The sequence below is a fragment of the Hibiscus syriacus genome, unplaced genomic scaffold (assembly GCF_006381635.1).
Source record: "Hibiscus syriacus cultivar Baekdansim isolate YM2019G1 unplaced genomic scaffold, ASM638163v2 tig00110384_pilon, whole genome shotgun sequence".
NCBI classification, from domain to species: domain Eukaryota; kingdom Viridiplantae; phylum Streptophyta; class Magnoliopsida; order Malvales; family Malvaceae; genus Hibiscus; species Hibiscus syriacus.
In genome coordinates, this window is record NW_024062715.1 from 5,442,979 (window position 1) to 5,459,206 (window position 16,228).

Below are 16,228 nucleotides of genomic sequence, written 5' to 3' on the forward strand. Positions count from 1 at the left end.
GCCAGCAAAAAAGTTCGCTTTTTCAGAAAGGTTTGATTTTTTTCCCTGATTCTTCTGGAATGATTCGAGTTATGCTTATAGTATAGTAATATCCAATCAGGCAATAGTTTTTGATTGGATATTACTTTGTGGGTTAAATCTAAAAAGCTGTATAAGTGAAGGATTGTATAGTGGTAAACATCATGAGCTCTACCTGTTTGTTGAAATGCGTAGCTGAAGCCTAGAACGTGATATAATTTGCAGTAACTTGCTTGTCAAAAGTTCCTCCATGGGAATTCTTTTTGTTCTTTTATAACCTGTTTACTTATATTTGCAGGTTTCAATCAGTTTCTCATTTGCTCCTGGGGAATCTACGGGTTTCAATAACTACAAGCAATGGCAGTTGCAAATTTTCCTGCACTAAAGTTTAAAACTTGCGACATTTTTGGTCGATGTTTCAAGTTCCCTCCATTGCAGAACAGAAGTAAGCTTAATCAAGATCCCACTAATTAACTGCTACTACATTTTTTCTTCATTTGGTTTTAAAGACTTGGGACATGTTTTAGAGTGATGTTCTGTAAGCATTGATTTTTCATTTCTGAATTTGAGGTACAGTTTTAAGCTCGGGTAGAATTTAATATAAAATGATTTTCCACAGGTCATTCTGTCAAGACGTTAGTAGTTGAAGCAAAGGCAAACACCAGAACAGAAAGCGCTAAAATTAGGAACCGAAGAATGCTAAAGAAGGTATGCTTTCTTGTTGAGAAAATGTGCATTGTATAATTATGAGATGTAATTCTCATAAGGCCTTCTAAATACATAAATATGTCCATGTCCGAAACTTAACGCCCATGTTCGAGGGACAAGCATGCATTTATCGGTTGTCTGTTTATCAGTTGTATGTCTACAATGTTATTTCCAGTTTAATGGCACCCCGAGAAGGCCGAGGCTGTCGGTATTCTGTTCGGAAAAGCAGTTATATGCCATGTTGATGGATGACAAAACAAGAAGTGTCTATTCTATGGAAGCACGCTGCAGAAGTCGATTCGCGACGATCCTGCTTGCACCACCATTGTAAGTACTTCATAGGGTCTTTGGAAGTCTTGAATATTTCTTGCTTGTAGACGAAAGTTGCGGGTTAATGCCTGTATTTTCAGGAAGCTGCTAAACGTGTTGGTGAAGAGCTGGTAAAGGCCTGTGTTGATCTTAACATAAATGAAATATCATATTATGATCGCAATGGACTTGCGCGCGGTGAAAGAATGCAAGCCTTCGAAATTTCTATTGCAAGTTTCGGTTTCTTGCCTCGATAGAAATTTATCAAATGAGTTTAAACCTTGGTTTTTCAGTATCCGACGTGGGCTCTGAGCTAACAATTTGGGAGGTTTATCAAATGTTAAACCCTTTATCAGATTGATGCATTGTTCAACTACAACTTCAGTCTTATTTTTATCATCTCAGCTGAGTGTAATTACTTCATTTTAAGGATTACGATTTACTTCGATGATACCAAAGTGCTTAAGTGAAACAATCAGGTCGGTGTCTTTCCTGCGTAGACTTATGTTTCGGGATTTAGATGATTCCAGGCTTACGCCATCACCTGAATGTGTCTCTCTTGGTTCGGACAAGTGGTCTCTCACATATGATGGACCTTTTCGCTGTGTAACTCGATTGCTACATGTGTTGCGAAAATGGTACTCCATATGTTAGAGGCTCTTGGTTCAAACCAATGGAGGGAACCATCAGATGGCAAATCCTCCATGTATTTTGAAGTATATCTTCTCGTATGTCGAACACTAGTCGGAAAATCACATACTTGAGAAAAAAAACAAAGATTTTAAGAAATATTGATGTACATCAGATTATACTTGGGTAGAACCTGTAAATTCCTGCTTTTACGGCGTCTCTATACAAGGTATCAATCTACCATTTTCTAATCAATCATGCTGACCACTATGTACGCCCTACACAAATATCTCATTATACAATAATATATTCACTAACCTCATCCGCCTACTATCAAAATAGCTTTAAAAGAATAAAAGAAACAAAAAGACAACCAAAACACCTTGGCTTACTCCGAATTTTCCCGACCCGGATCAATCAAACCAGCAATGACCAATTGGTTCCCTCATCTATTTCTAGTCATGTTAGCACCGGGAAAGTGCTGGTTGTGAAATGTTGTTGATATTTGTTCGTCAAAGAATCTAATAAAAACCATTGCATACCTTTTAAGTCTCCGCCTATGCTTGTAGATTGCCGCAGCATCTAGCTCTTTTTGTCTCCTGGAGTTTCTGCCATAAACACATCATCTCTTGGATCTTGATAGTGAGCAATGACATAACCATCCTTGCAACCTTCATTAAAGATCCTCCCTTCGTTTTCATACAGGACTTCTAAACGTCTTTCTGCATATCCACAATCCAAATACCCATTGCCACATCTTCAAGCTTAAACATCTGTTGTTTACGTGATATTTGTTTAACATTGAGAATTATTATCCACACAGGGAATGAATGAAGAAAACCTATTCCAATATTTTCCCATGCTTGCTTATATAGTGGCTACTGACTTGTATGTTTTGCATAAACCAAAACAACAAAATAAGAGAAGAGTCAAAATTTTCAGTGTACCCTTAAGTGTACTTCATTGAACCTCTTGTAACCAGCCCTTGCTATGTCGTGCTACACCACTTAACCAGGACCATGTGCCCAAGGTGGGTACCTATGTTCGGACCATTCCTTCATTGAACACATGACAGCAAAAACCTAGTTAGCAGCAGAAAACAATTTTTATCCCATTACGGTTAAATAATGGTGATTTGTCGCTAACAATGATTGGAAGTCCTTATGCAGCTACAATAATATTCAAAAAACTAAAGCATCGAGTGACAATAAAGGTGAGCTATGTGTGAACTACTGTGAAAAGGAAAGGCTGCTCTTGTTTCCCCCCCCCCCCCCCCTTTTTGCTGATCCCAACTAATGTTGCTTTTATGAACAGGATTGCAAGATGTAAAATGGTTTGATTGAGAAAAGAAAAACATGAAGATAATCCAAATTAACAAAAGCTAGCATAGTTCTTCATTCGATCATTGCTCATATCAAGAAAAAATTTATAGCTTATGCTTCCCTATCCACTGAATAGTTATTTGAGGAAATTGAGAGAAGAAGTACCTCGGGGCTAATATACCACTTGCTATCTGTTCTGCGACGAGGTTGGGAATCTGAGTTAATGAGTCCATAAAGCAATCCACGAGTCACGTTTATCCTGCTTAATGAAGCCATTACTTCATCCAAACGAACGAATGCATCATCATCAGTCTTCATGACAAACTTTGCAGAAACAACTTCTGTCTGTAGAAGAGCAGAACTCTATAAGAAAATGAAGAATTTTGCCAATTGAAACAAATGGATTGAGACTTTACCCCAAACATGCAAATAGACAAAGTTTTCCAAGTGATCAGGCTGTAGTAATCAACAAAAGAAATCAGCTGTATGTCAACGTAAGTTCGTGCTTCATTCCAGAGTTCATCATTCACTATATGGTTTTTATGCTGCAGAACATCTCAAACTCGGTAAGTGATTATGTAAGCCTCACACCTATAACACTTAAAACCACAAACTCAAAACTAGTTTCAAGAGAGATATCACACAGATTTTGGCACCAAAACTTCCAACTATCTCACCATTCTATGATTTAACAACATAAGATTGTCATTCACCATTGGGGGCACAACTTATTACTATAAAGCATTGTAATCTATCTATTGGTACAACTGTGGTCTAAAAAACAGAGAACATGACGAATATTGTCCCAGCTGGAGACCTCTAACAGCAGTTAATGATTCTGGAGAAAAACTATAAGCAATCTAGAGGTGCAACAATGGTTTGAAAACATGATCAAGATTCAAGAACCATATTTATGAACCATAGAATTTGTGGCAAGAACATCTCAACTATGTACTGCATGAAGAGGATGATTCCCTTTACTATGATAGAACTAGAACCAATGCATTCAAATTATAGCTATTCTGAGTGAGAGAAATTCACAAGAAAACCGCACTACGACTGTTCCGGATCGAACTTCAGGATACTGCATCCAAGTTCTTCTCACAGCCATTCTTCTTTTAAAATTATTGGCAGTAGAGAACACACCAATAAAGAGATCGACTGGTCTTTGAAGAGAAAGATGAACTGATTTAAGTGCTTCTATATCAACAGTATGATCTGAATCCTCTGAAGTTGGTAAACCACTGGCAAGCACAGAGATTAATTTCACATCTCCAGAAATTCTAACCTCACTAGCAAGCCATGGCTCCAACGTCTGAACATAAGAGCAGAAAACACACATTAAGCTTAATGAACCTATTCATTATTAAACAAATTCTACAAGGGAAATTTCAGAAATTACTTCTCGATAAGCGAAGGATTTTATGTGCTTCCCATCAACTGTCATCTGTATTCCCTCCGATCCTACTCTAAGCGTTGCAATGAAAAGAGAACCTTGCTTAAAAGGAAAATATCTTCTGGATTTAATCCCTCGCAGCCCCATTGAAGGCACCCTTGAACCATGGTAATGCACTTTAACTGTCTGGTTATCATCTTTACCCACGAACTTATTGCATTGGTCCAACTCATCCACTGGAGAAATAAAATAAGTTGAGAGTTACCTCAAAGGAATTATAGATACATTTACATATGCCTCATGGATGCAAACAATTAAAAGAAAGAAAAAAGGAAACGATTAGAAATTTAAATGAGGTGAGAAGATTCTATTTCAATGCACATAATGAAGGTGAAGCATTTTTGTAGCTAGCTATTAACTGATTTCATTAAGTAGAGTTCCATGTTAGACAAAGCCTGAAGACAATAGGATGAAGAACCTTTTCCGACTCCTTTAATGATAGAAAAAAGAGATGACAAACTACATGGACCTTAGTTCAACATAAAACAAGAGAAAGATCCTAACTTTTTTGCACTAAAAGTATCGAAAGGATGCAACGAGTCTTTGTACCTTTATTATTCTTTTCAGAAGTTTCTGCTGGACATCGTTCCTCTTCACCCCAATCATGAGCTAGGGTCCAGGTGTTTTGCACAATAACCGGGTCCTCAGTTATCTTATCCCCATGAAGTCTAACATTGTAATGCAAAATTATTGGTGGATCAGGCTCCCCTGGAAGTGTTTCCCCTGTTAAATCAATGTGAAAATCACCAAGAACACCATTTGTAACGCCAATGATTGTAATGGAAGAACCTTGAGTGAGACCACAGGGAACTCTCAACTTGTAGTGACTCTCAGGTTCTGTAGCATTCATTTTATTAATAAACTGCGAACTCTGCTCTTTTGATCTTCCAGATGAATTATCATTCCGATAACCAAGTTTTCTTATCCCCATGAAGTCTAACATTGTAATGCAAAATTATTGGTGGATCAGGCTCCCCTGGAAGTGTTTCCCCTGTTAAATCAATGCGAAAATCACCAAGAACACCATTTGTAACGCCAATGATTGTAATGGAAGAACCTTGAGTGAGACCACAGGGAACTCTCAACTTGTAGTGACTCTCAGGTTCTGTAGCATTCATTTTATTAATAAACTGCGAACACTGCTCTTTTGATCTTCCAGATGAATTATCATTCCGATAACCAAGTTTTTCCTCTTCGATTGAAGCCAACAAGCTATTCCATGCACTTCCAGCTTCCTTGATAGCCTCTACCCCCATTTGGCAAAGTATGAGAATGATCAATTAAGTGCTTTAACAAATTCCAGGTGAGCAAAGACTGTTGCTCTCCCTTGGAGAGGTTCCTTTGAGCAAAAAGACTGAAGTCTATGATATCAATGGAAATTAATTGAGAAGAATTTCCTGGATTCTGAAGTCCACGTGGAACAGTAAAACGCATCCATTCAAGTGGATTGGTTCCAACAGAAGAGAAAGAATTCATCAAGTAGCTTTCTTCGACTGGATTTTTCATAAAACCATATCTCAGAAGCAGCAACATAAACAAAGATGCAACTATAGCACCACCATACCATTTCTTCATTCTGCCGATTATACAATCACATCAATGTTTTGCAAACAAGTGGGAATTAAGTACTCAAGTTGATTTATAAAATTATAATTTGTATGCTATGTTACTCGTTCTCCAGTGTAAGTGTTGTACATGGGTATGCATACAGGTATGCTTAGATTTTTCTAAGTTTTTTCATATTTACTTTAAAGGATCCTTGGAGGTTATATCCCCATATCCAAGTGTTGTTGTTATGACCCTGCGAGAGAAAAAGAGTAATCGAAGAAAATAGAGGAAAAAGATATTAAAGAAGAGAAGGGGATCCAAGAAAACTGAGATTTCATTCATTTCAGTCATAAGGTAAGACCTACCCAGTACATTGCTTTATATCTTTACATTGTACCAACCCTATCCCATTTACCAGCTGGCAATACAGTTGTATCTAACATTTTGATTCCCTTGCAGGTGTTGCTGGCGTGACTCCCTTCACTGCTGGTAGTACCAATCTCCTCATTTGAAATCCCCAACCCTATTTCCAATTTCCCCAATTCTCCTCCGTCTTCTCCTATTTCTGTATCTCTCATGATCATGACAATACCCCCTCCATGAAATGATCCTTATCCCCAAGGATCAAAACCTAATAATTGTGCCTTAAGCACAATATAGTTTACCCCAATGACGTTTTCCAACCTTAAGTTCGTACACTGCAGCTGATTGTACTTCTTCTCCCTATGTTTATCAAACTTCATAGCAATTAGACCTTCAACTGTCCTTTATGTCAAAACTTGAAAGGCTCCAATGAGGTAATGCGTTGATCTCCAGATTCCTTTTTCAACAAACTATCATAATTCACTGTTTAAACCTTCGAGTACTCATATAACAAGTTATACTAACCCCATGCATTGTAAAACGGTGTAGGGACCATAGAACCTTGCTGCCAGCTTTAATCCCATTCAAAGACCAAGTGAGGTTTGAACTTCAGGTAAATTTTGTCCCGACCTTTAGATCTCTGTCTGTCCATTTTGTATTCGCATAAAGCTTCATCCTTCCTTGAGTCTTCTAAGTTTTCGTTTTAGTACCTAATTCTTTCTTTCTAGTGTCTAGAATTTTCTGTACTGATTGAACAATAGATTGTCCACCATTTTCCTTACTCACGGTTGCAGCAATCAACACTGTTATTTTAAATTCCCATAATCTTTTCATGCTATTGGTAGCCACTTCCGAACTGCAACCTTCATATGTTCAACTAGTTAGAATTGTACCAGGGAATCTAATCTCAACATGCTCTTTGACTTCTACTTGATCTTTGCTGCCTTTAGTTGGTTTCCCCTCCTTTTATGGCATTCCCCTTCTTTCAGATGATCCTTGTCCCAAGGATCAAACATTTTCCACTTTACGACTATTTGCATCGCATTTTGTTTTCTAAGAAAGCCTAATATGAGATATATAGTCATTTTGGCACAAGATGCCACATTTCCAGTAACACCACGAGGAATTTGGATAACTTTTATCCCACGCTTTGTATCAACATTGCTGTTATCGTATTTAGTGGAATCAATTGTCACAAGATCCTTCTTTTGTGGTTATATTGATTCATGGAACAAATGTTTGACATCAAAAGGACATTGCTCAATCTTTGCAGGGGTCTTATGCCTTTGTCCAAAAACATAAATCGTATATGATGTTGTACTGTTAGTAGCAAGTTTATCAACTTCAACATTCCCAAACAATTCCTTAAAATCCCAAACTCCTGAACTTTTGAAAAAGAAATTGTTCCATGATAAAGTCTTGTGAAGATCATACTTAGGCTCAAAACCATCAGTCTTTATTCCTTCTTCATGTTGCTTTAGCTCATCTTTCGAAGTTGTAATTAACCTTAAGACATAAGCACTAAGTTTCTGTGGTGCTAAAAGATAGGTGATCATGTTCCTACTAAGCTTCAGTATAGTGACACTAGAGATTTTTAGCTTACCACCTTCATCAGCATTAAATGTAGGCATCAAAGTAAGATGAAGATAATCAAGAATTATAACGTCAGGAAAGCCACTCCAAATGGTTACAGATAATGTACCAGGATCCCCATCAACTAACTCCAAAGGAGGCCTCGAATTTCCAGAATAGTAATTAAAGATGATACCTCAAGTAGGAATAGGTGTTTCATTTCATTATGAGCAAGATTCACAATTTTTGTTTGAAAAACCATTGTTCCTTATGGGAGAAAAAGTCTTTACCTTGCTTAAAGTAGACTGCTGTAGTTTCACCATCAAGGACAATTCCATGTCTTTTCCACCAAGAACGATGATAATTGACAGCAACAAAATTTTCAGCAAGCGTCATGGGTTGATTGATCAAGCCCTCAAAATTTCCAGCAGTTGAGTCAGTATGAGATGTCGAATTTGCTTGTGCTTTCCTTGATAGGGTTGTTGTTGATGATATAGGTGCCGATGATCCATCAAAAGAATGTATGCCACCATGATTCAATCTACGTTTATCCAGAAGTTGTGAATTTAAGTTGCTGACTCGCACTAACTATAACATAGGGTGGCATCTCTTCAGTCCCAATTTCAAGTACAAATGATCTTGGATCATGGTGTACATTTCTCAATTGATGATGATTTATCCTCCATCCCGTATCATAGTAAGTGGCAATTTTCTTTCCCCATTCTTCTAGAATCTTCATTCCATCAGTCTTAGGACGGATAGGAGTACTTACCTGAGCATTCTCTGAAATGGTTTGCTCTTGTTCCTCGACGTCCACTAGATTTTCTCACGAAATCAATTTGCAAAACCAAATCAGATTATTGTTTTGTTGTAGTCGTGAATCAGCTTTCATGGTTTCGGTGATGGATGGAATTGCATTAAATATTCTTGTTGGCATTTTATCAAACACTTGATACTCAGCATTTGTGCCTTCTACTGCCACCAGTAACATCTGTTCAGTTTCAGGGCTTGGTGGTACTATATCATCTGTCTTTCCTGTCAAGTCCCTTATAATTTGCTCCAAACGACCCTTATTCATTGCAATCCTTGTCTCCAGGTATTGATCTTGTTTCACTAGCTTTGATAAGTCTTCAATCTGTTGTTAAATCGCAGAAAAAACAGAGGATTCAACCATTGTTTTGCCAAGAGTTGTGGCTCTAGATACCAATTGTTATGACCCTGCGAGAGAAGAAGAGTAATCGAAGAAAATAGAGGAAATGGAGATTAAAGAAAAAGGAAGGGGATTCAAGAAAACTGAGATTTCATTCATTTCAATCATAAGGTAAGACCTGCCCAGTACATTGCTTTATATCTTTACATTGTACCAACCCTATCCCATTTACCAGTTGGCAATACAGTTGTATCTAACATTTTGATTCCCTTGCAGGTGTTGTTGGGTGCTATTGACATGACTCCCTTCACTGCTGGCAGTACCAATCTCCTCATTTGAAATCCCTAACCCTATTTCCAATTTCCCCAATTCTCCTTCGTCTTCTCCGATTTTTGTATCCCTCATGATCATGACAGTTGTACACGAGTGTAGGATGGGTACTTCACGAAAAATGAAGAGTTCGGGCAACATAATCGACGGTAAGTCAAGTTGATAATGAAGAGTTAAAATATGGGTGCACTTTGGACAGACAGTCAACAGTCTATGATTAAATGCTGAAGGATCATTTTACCTCTTCAAATGGGGTTTCAACTTTCATTTTCAACCTGCTGTCAAGCATCACCTTTTGGCTTGACATATAAAAGCTCGAGACTTCTGCAACCATGAAGCAATTTCATGAAATACTCAGTCATGCATCATGCATAAGATTGTCACACTGTGACAGAAAATGAAACCAATTAGTCAAATAGAAAATGCATCAAAATTTGGCACTAAAAATAAGTTACACATCCATAATTCTAATAAAAGGAGAAACATTCCAACAGAACAAGTACACAACTCCAAAGAATATAAACCAAATCAAACCGAAGACCTAGCCGTCTATTTTTTCTGCTTACAGTAAACCTATTCAAAGTTGATAAGCTATACTAAGTTCATCCCGAGATAAGAGTTATCCATTTCATAAATATCAGTATCACCATTATAATTTATAAAACACTAAACTAACATTTCCCCAAGCAATCAATAATTAATTCGCAACAGTCACCATAGATAACCAAGAAGTTCAAGTCAATTGTACAAAGCTGTGTCACCCCAATAGCTCTTTTGGAGGGAGTTGTTGAACTTACCCTTTCAGTGTATATATTATATTCATGTTGACTGAAACAAACAAGAAACTTTAGCCATATAAAATTATATAAAATAACTTGTTGATGAGAACAGAGTTGTCTCGTCTCATCAAAATAACTAAATGAAACTACAGAAAACGGGAAGAACTTCAAACTTCAAACAATAAATTATTTCTTGTTATAAAGCTTTGATTCTGCCCCAGAAAATCATTACATTGAAAATGTTTTTTTTTTAAATTGAAACTATAGATTTGAATTTTATTCTCATTTTACATCAAAAGTCTTAAAATCGTTTTCTTTACATAACAAAAAATGTCATTGCAGTATCAGAATTAGCTTTGGCAGCGGAAAACGTAAAACATAAATAAATTGAAAATAAAGAGGCATCACTCATTACAGCTATGATTGGTAGGCGAGAAAATGTAGGAAACGAAAGAGAAAGTTAAATAGAAATGAAATTCCGAATTTTCCGTAATACAAATCTCGGATTCAACTGTATAATCTTTTTTCCCAGCGCGAACTTAGCTCAATTATTCCCTAACTTCAATTTAAACAAGTTCCATACTCTAAAATATCCATAGAGAAAAAATGAATTCGAAATTTCAGTTTCCCCCTCTTCTAATTACCTCATGTTTCCCTGAAACCAAACTAAAACAATAAACTGCAACAAATCACGGCCAAAAAAGAGTTTCAAGACAGATCCAGATGCATTGAACTAAATCTGAACTAACAATGCAGACGCGAAAATCAAAAGCGAAAACTGAGTAAAATAACTAGAGTAAAAGCATTTCTGAACTAAAAATTTTCAAAACAACAAGAAGAAGACTGAAGTAAAATGGACGGCAATGAGCAAAAATGAAGAAGAAAACTTACTGACTCCGGCGACATCAAATACTGAAGCTTAGCGGCGAAGAGAGAAATCGCGTAGAGAATTTGAAGATAAAGCTTTTGGGAACAGCGTTTGGATCTCTGTCGTTTTGGACTTTGTTTTCTGAACTTCGAAGTCGTTTAAAGCACAACGGTGGGAAATAAAACCGTTTCCGGTCTTCCCAAGTAAAGGAAACAACAGAGATTTCGAATTTTGTTGAATGACTTGTCATGTCATTTTATTTTTATTTTCTTTCAAATTAATATAAAGCACAATCTCATTAAATTTATACATAAAATAAGTTTACGCAAACACAAAAAACAAAGTTGTTACTTGCATCAACATAGTGATTTTAATAGTAAAAAAGTTATCGTTACGAGCATTAATATCAAATAATTAAGAGTTACATTTAAATAAATATTATATTATATTTATATAAGATAATAAAAAGAAAAAAAAACAAAGTTGCTACTTCTGTCAATAAAACAAAGTTGCTACAACAATAAGCAAAAAAACATGTTTATTAGATATAAAAAATTATTTATAAAAAATGTTAACCCTTGAATTAAAATTGTCGCGCGCATAGGTGAACTAAATTTGATACGTAAATTGTGCAAGTATACATGTCGAACAAGTAATAAAGTGATAAGTGAGTATAGTTCTCACAAGGACCAGAGGAAATTGCAAGTTAAATTATAGCACTAGTATAAATTGTCTAAGTATAGTTAGTATGATGGTATGAACAGATGATTATGTTGTGGCAAGATGAAATGTATGGAGGTGGAATCTCAATGGTAGTGTGGATGAGTAGCAAATGGAAATGTTATGGAAGAATAAATTGTATACAACGCAACCAATTGAAAATGCCAAGTCAAATTTAATTGAGAATCGGGAAATGAGTAAGATAGCTTGTGTAACACCCCCAACCCGTACTCGAATCGGATACGAATTCGAGGTGTCACATTAACTTTTCAAAACATTTACTTTTACAAAAGAATGAAAATTTTAACTTTTATTAAATCAAAGTGCATAATACAATTTCAATCAAAGAGTTTACAAAACTTATCAGAGTGGATACAATTCAAATCTTTTATTTACATGTCAACTACTTTCCTTATAACAAAATACATACTATTTGTATACTTTTCTGATATGATCTTTATAAAGGAGAAGCTGACCTGACTTGCCTATCATTGCTTTGCTCCTCTTCTTGCTTCTCAGAACCTACGTGTGAAACACTCACATACTAAGTCGATGACTTAGTGAGGCATTTAAACTTATAATGGAAACTCTAACTACTTAACAATGCATGAACATTCATACAATGATATCACACAAAACAATATAACATTTCATATAGCCATATATATATATATATATATATATATATATATATATATATATATATAATATATATATATATATATATGCATATTTTGCCATTATCATCATTAACCTCATTTCATTATCGATATTGTATTCATTCATATCTTTTAGTCATATATTCTTGTACCTAACATTCTTAACTATCATATGACTCATTTAACCAAACAATATTCACAATATCATATAATTCCTATAATACTTTTCATATCACAAAACATATGCATCACATACAATGTATTTATTATTATCTCTTTATTAGCTCATGTATACTTCTGAGAACTAAAGATATGTGAGTACATTGAGGTTGTGCACATATATGTCACCACATCTCGTATAAATTCCCACTAGGGGCACATAGAATTTGTCCCAAAGGACCACATATATATCCCGAATGACCACATAGAAATCTCCTTAAGGACCACATATATATTCCAAATGACCAAATATGTGTCTCGAAGAACCGCATATATGTTCCAAAGGATTACATATATGTCCCGAAGGACCACGTATAACCCTCGACTCTTGGCATGCCAACTATACCTCTAGCTCTCTTATCACGTAACATGGGCTATACCATTTATCACAATTCTTATTACTCATATCACATAGACATATAATCTCATAGCTTCTTATCACATATCTCATGTAACATTTTCGTATAGTCTCTGAGCTTATATCACTTTCTCTTCTTATCATATATTCACATAATCAACCAAATCATCATATATACATATACTCATAGAGCTCATATAATTTCTCATGAAATCATTTATATCATATCATATCATATAACTGATACTTTGTTCTATTATGCTCACATATATCATATAATTCTTTAGCTCGTAGCTTATATTAAATGTTCATATAATCCCTTATGTCCATATCATATAACTTATATCATATTCTCATATAATCATATAGATCATTTATACTAGTTCACATAGTTTATCATACAAACATATTTTCACATAGATAATTTAAAATATACAATACATGTAACCCACATACTCATATTCAAGTACTCATGCACTTATATTCAAGTACTCAGGCACACATAATAATCATATTTAACATATACTTATAATCATGAATTCACACATCCTAATAGGAAATAGACTCATCGCAAGTTTGATTTCCATAAAACATCCTATAACAACTAGTATGCACTCACCTGGCTTCACTAGTCAATTCAAGCACTTATAACCCTTTCTTAATCGATCTTATCTCATTGACTCATTAGCTACTTGCTTCCAATCGATATCTACACCATTATACAACTTGTATAAATATTGAAGTTCGAATCATTTATAACTAATCAATATAACTTAGGCTAAAAGAGCCACTTAATTTAGCATTTCAAGCTTAATAGTATCGGTACTCTTACTATAGTATCGATACTATCCTCTTATGGTATCGATACTTCTCTTATGTACCAATACCATTTTGACATTCTATACTCATAACTTGATAATGATATCAATACTAGACACTTGGTATCGATACCCCTTCAACTAGTACCCAGAACTTATTTATTTTACCCGAAAATTTTACCAAACTCACTTAAATATTCTACTATAACATCCTTTTAACCCTTTAGATTAACTATACTTATTCAAATCATCTTATATCCATATAACACATCATCATCTTCAATATCTAATCATAATTCTTGAAACCAAAAATCTTACTAAATTTCCAACATATTCCAATTTCATTTCTAACACTTTAGATTTCTTATTTCAGCTCATGACAAGTCAAATTTCACTTCAAAACTTATTTAATAACTATTTCTCAATGATTCCTTAAAAACTCTTTACCTTATATCTTACATAACTTATTATCTTTGAGTTTTAAGCCACCTTAAGTTTTCCTTAATCTTTCTTAGCACTCCAATAATCAAAACCCACTTTAAAATGGAAGGAAGAATCAACTTGATACCAACTTACCTTTTACCAAGCTCTCACAGGAAGAAGATAGTTGAACCCAACTTTCCAGATTTTTCTTTCTCTTTACCTCCTCAGTCCCCACGTGTATATATAAAACAACTCAATGAATTTTTAATTTATTCTTGTTAAAAGACCTTTTTGCTCTTCCTTCTTTTCCAATCAGTCCTACCCAAAGAAATTACAATTAAGTCCCTAAACTTTTTAATTTTTTGAATTCAAACACAAAGTTTTAGAAACTTACGTTTTAGTCTAGTCTGGTTTTTAGGATGTTACAACTTGATAATTCTCACACAAACAAGTTATAACGGGAATAAATGGTTGGGTTACTAAGGAATCCTAAGTCTTGCCTTTTAGAATGATTCAAGCTTCTATGGTATATTTGCTAGACAGAGTTTACTAAGAGTGTCCCTAAGCTATCTCTAGTAGGGGACATAACAAATAAGGATGCCACAACAATACTTCTATGCGTGAATAGTAGTATAAAACCTATCGAATAAGCACTACTTCTTTTAGTCATTGAAATATTATCCTTATCTCTAAGGTGGATTAGCTTTGGAAAACCGAGTAATAAAGAACTACCAAGTGATATTGAAGGACATACAAATAAAATGTAAGCATAATTTTCCTTTTTAGTTCAGACATCTACAGATTTTTATGTTGAGCTGAGGTCCCACTGATATCTCAGGTAGTAAAAGACATGAAGCTTCAGTTCAGATTAAATGTTCAGAGGACTATGTTCAGGAGATCAGAATAAGGTGTCTAGTGTGTTCCCACAAAAACAGTGAAAATGTACATATCTTTTTAAAACAATAGCAATTTAAAACATACTCTTTAAAACCATAGTAAAACCCTCCAACAGAACACCAATATGCAGTTCCACGGAACTGTATCCATAAGGACTTACCCTAGGCCCAAAGGGCGTAGATGCCAACCTAAGGGAACATATTGGGTTTATAAGGTCTTACCCTAGCCGAAACATAGGTGTCCACCTGAGGGGAGTGCCCTCGGGACCATAAAGACTTACCCAATGCACACCGCAGTGAAGTTACCCTAAGAGAGTGTCTTAGGGTCCATAAGGTCTTACCATTAGGCCCATCAGGCCCAAGAGCCCACCCAAGAATTACTTTAGGTCCATAAGGAATTACCAGCTCGATCGGTCTGAACCTATCTAAGGAATTACCAATTTAATCGAGTTGAACCTGCAGAGACTTCATACCAGATCCCAGAGTACCTCGAAGAAACAATTTTACAGTAACCAGTGGTAATAGGAAATTAGAGTTCAACATATCAATTCAGTAGAAATGGTATCAAGAATCAGAATCACAGACATATTTAAAACTTCAGTAACTCAGAAATCTCAGTAAAACACATTTTAGAATAGATAAAACAATCAATAAAGTAGGGAACACTAGAGGATTTTATTTTCTGAAGGTTCTTGGTATTTATCATATAAGGAGTCATGAACTTCTTTAAACTGATTAAATTTAGAAATGAGATCCTCATAAAAGGGTTTGATAGTTGACAGATTCATCAGTTATTCAGAATGTGATTTATCAGGATCATAGTATTCAATTTTTCAGAGGCAATATGTAATCAGAAAGGTATTAAGAATCCTATGCATCAGAGTTACTTGTGTTTTCAGATATGACAAGAATAATTCCATTATCCAGGAAATCAGAGGCATTTTGGGCATTAGGTTCTTGGAGAATTCTTAGTGATTGGAGCTAATAAGGGAGAAACGAAGATTCATGGCATTTAAGATTTGTGTCGATCTATCGGAATATCGAGTTAACTCGAACTATACAAATCCCAGCAATGATACCTA

At 35.2% G+C, this 16,228-nt stretch overlaps 1 protein-coding gene, 1 long non-coding RNA gene and 1 pseudogene across 2 annotated transcripts; 1 reads left to right on the forward strand and 2 right to left on the reverse strand.

Annotated features, from left to right (window-relative positions):
* Positions 1-311: 311 nt before the first annotated feature.
* Positions 312-1,464, forward strand: LOC120121980 (50S ribosomal protein L18). Its single transcript, XM_039141241.1, is given in 5 exon segments — positions 312-463; positions 638-726; positions 902-977; positions 980-1,053; positions 1,137-1,464. Coding segments are annotated over 5 exon segments (483 nt in total). The 5' UTR covers positions 312-375; the 3' UTR covers positions 1,293-1,464.
* Positions 1,465-1,922: 458 nt separating this feature from the next.
* On the reverse strand, positions 1,923-6,091 carry LOC120121981 (annotated as a pseudogene).
* Positions 6,092-9,260: 3,169 nt separating this feature from the next.
* On the reverse strand, positions 9,261-11,272 carry LOC120121982. Its single transcript, XR_005516031.1, has 3 exons — positions 11,077-11,272; positions 9,648-9,730; positions 9,261-9,516 (listed from the first exon to the last, which is right to left on the reverse strand). It is a non-coding gene; the product is annotated as an uncharacterized LOC120121982 (long non-coding RNA).
* Positions 11,273-16,228: the final 4,956 nt, after the last annotated feature.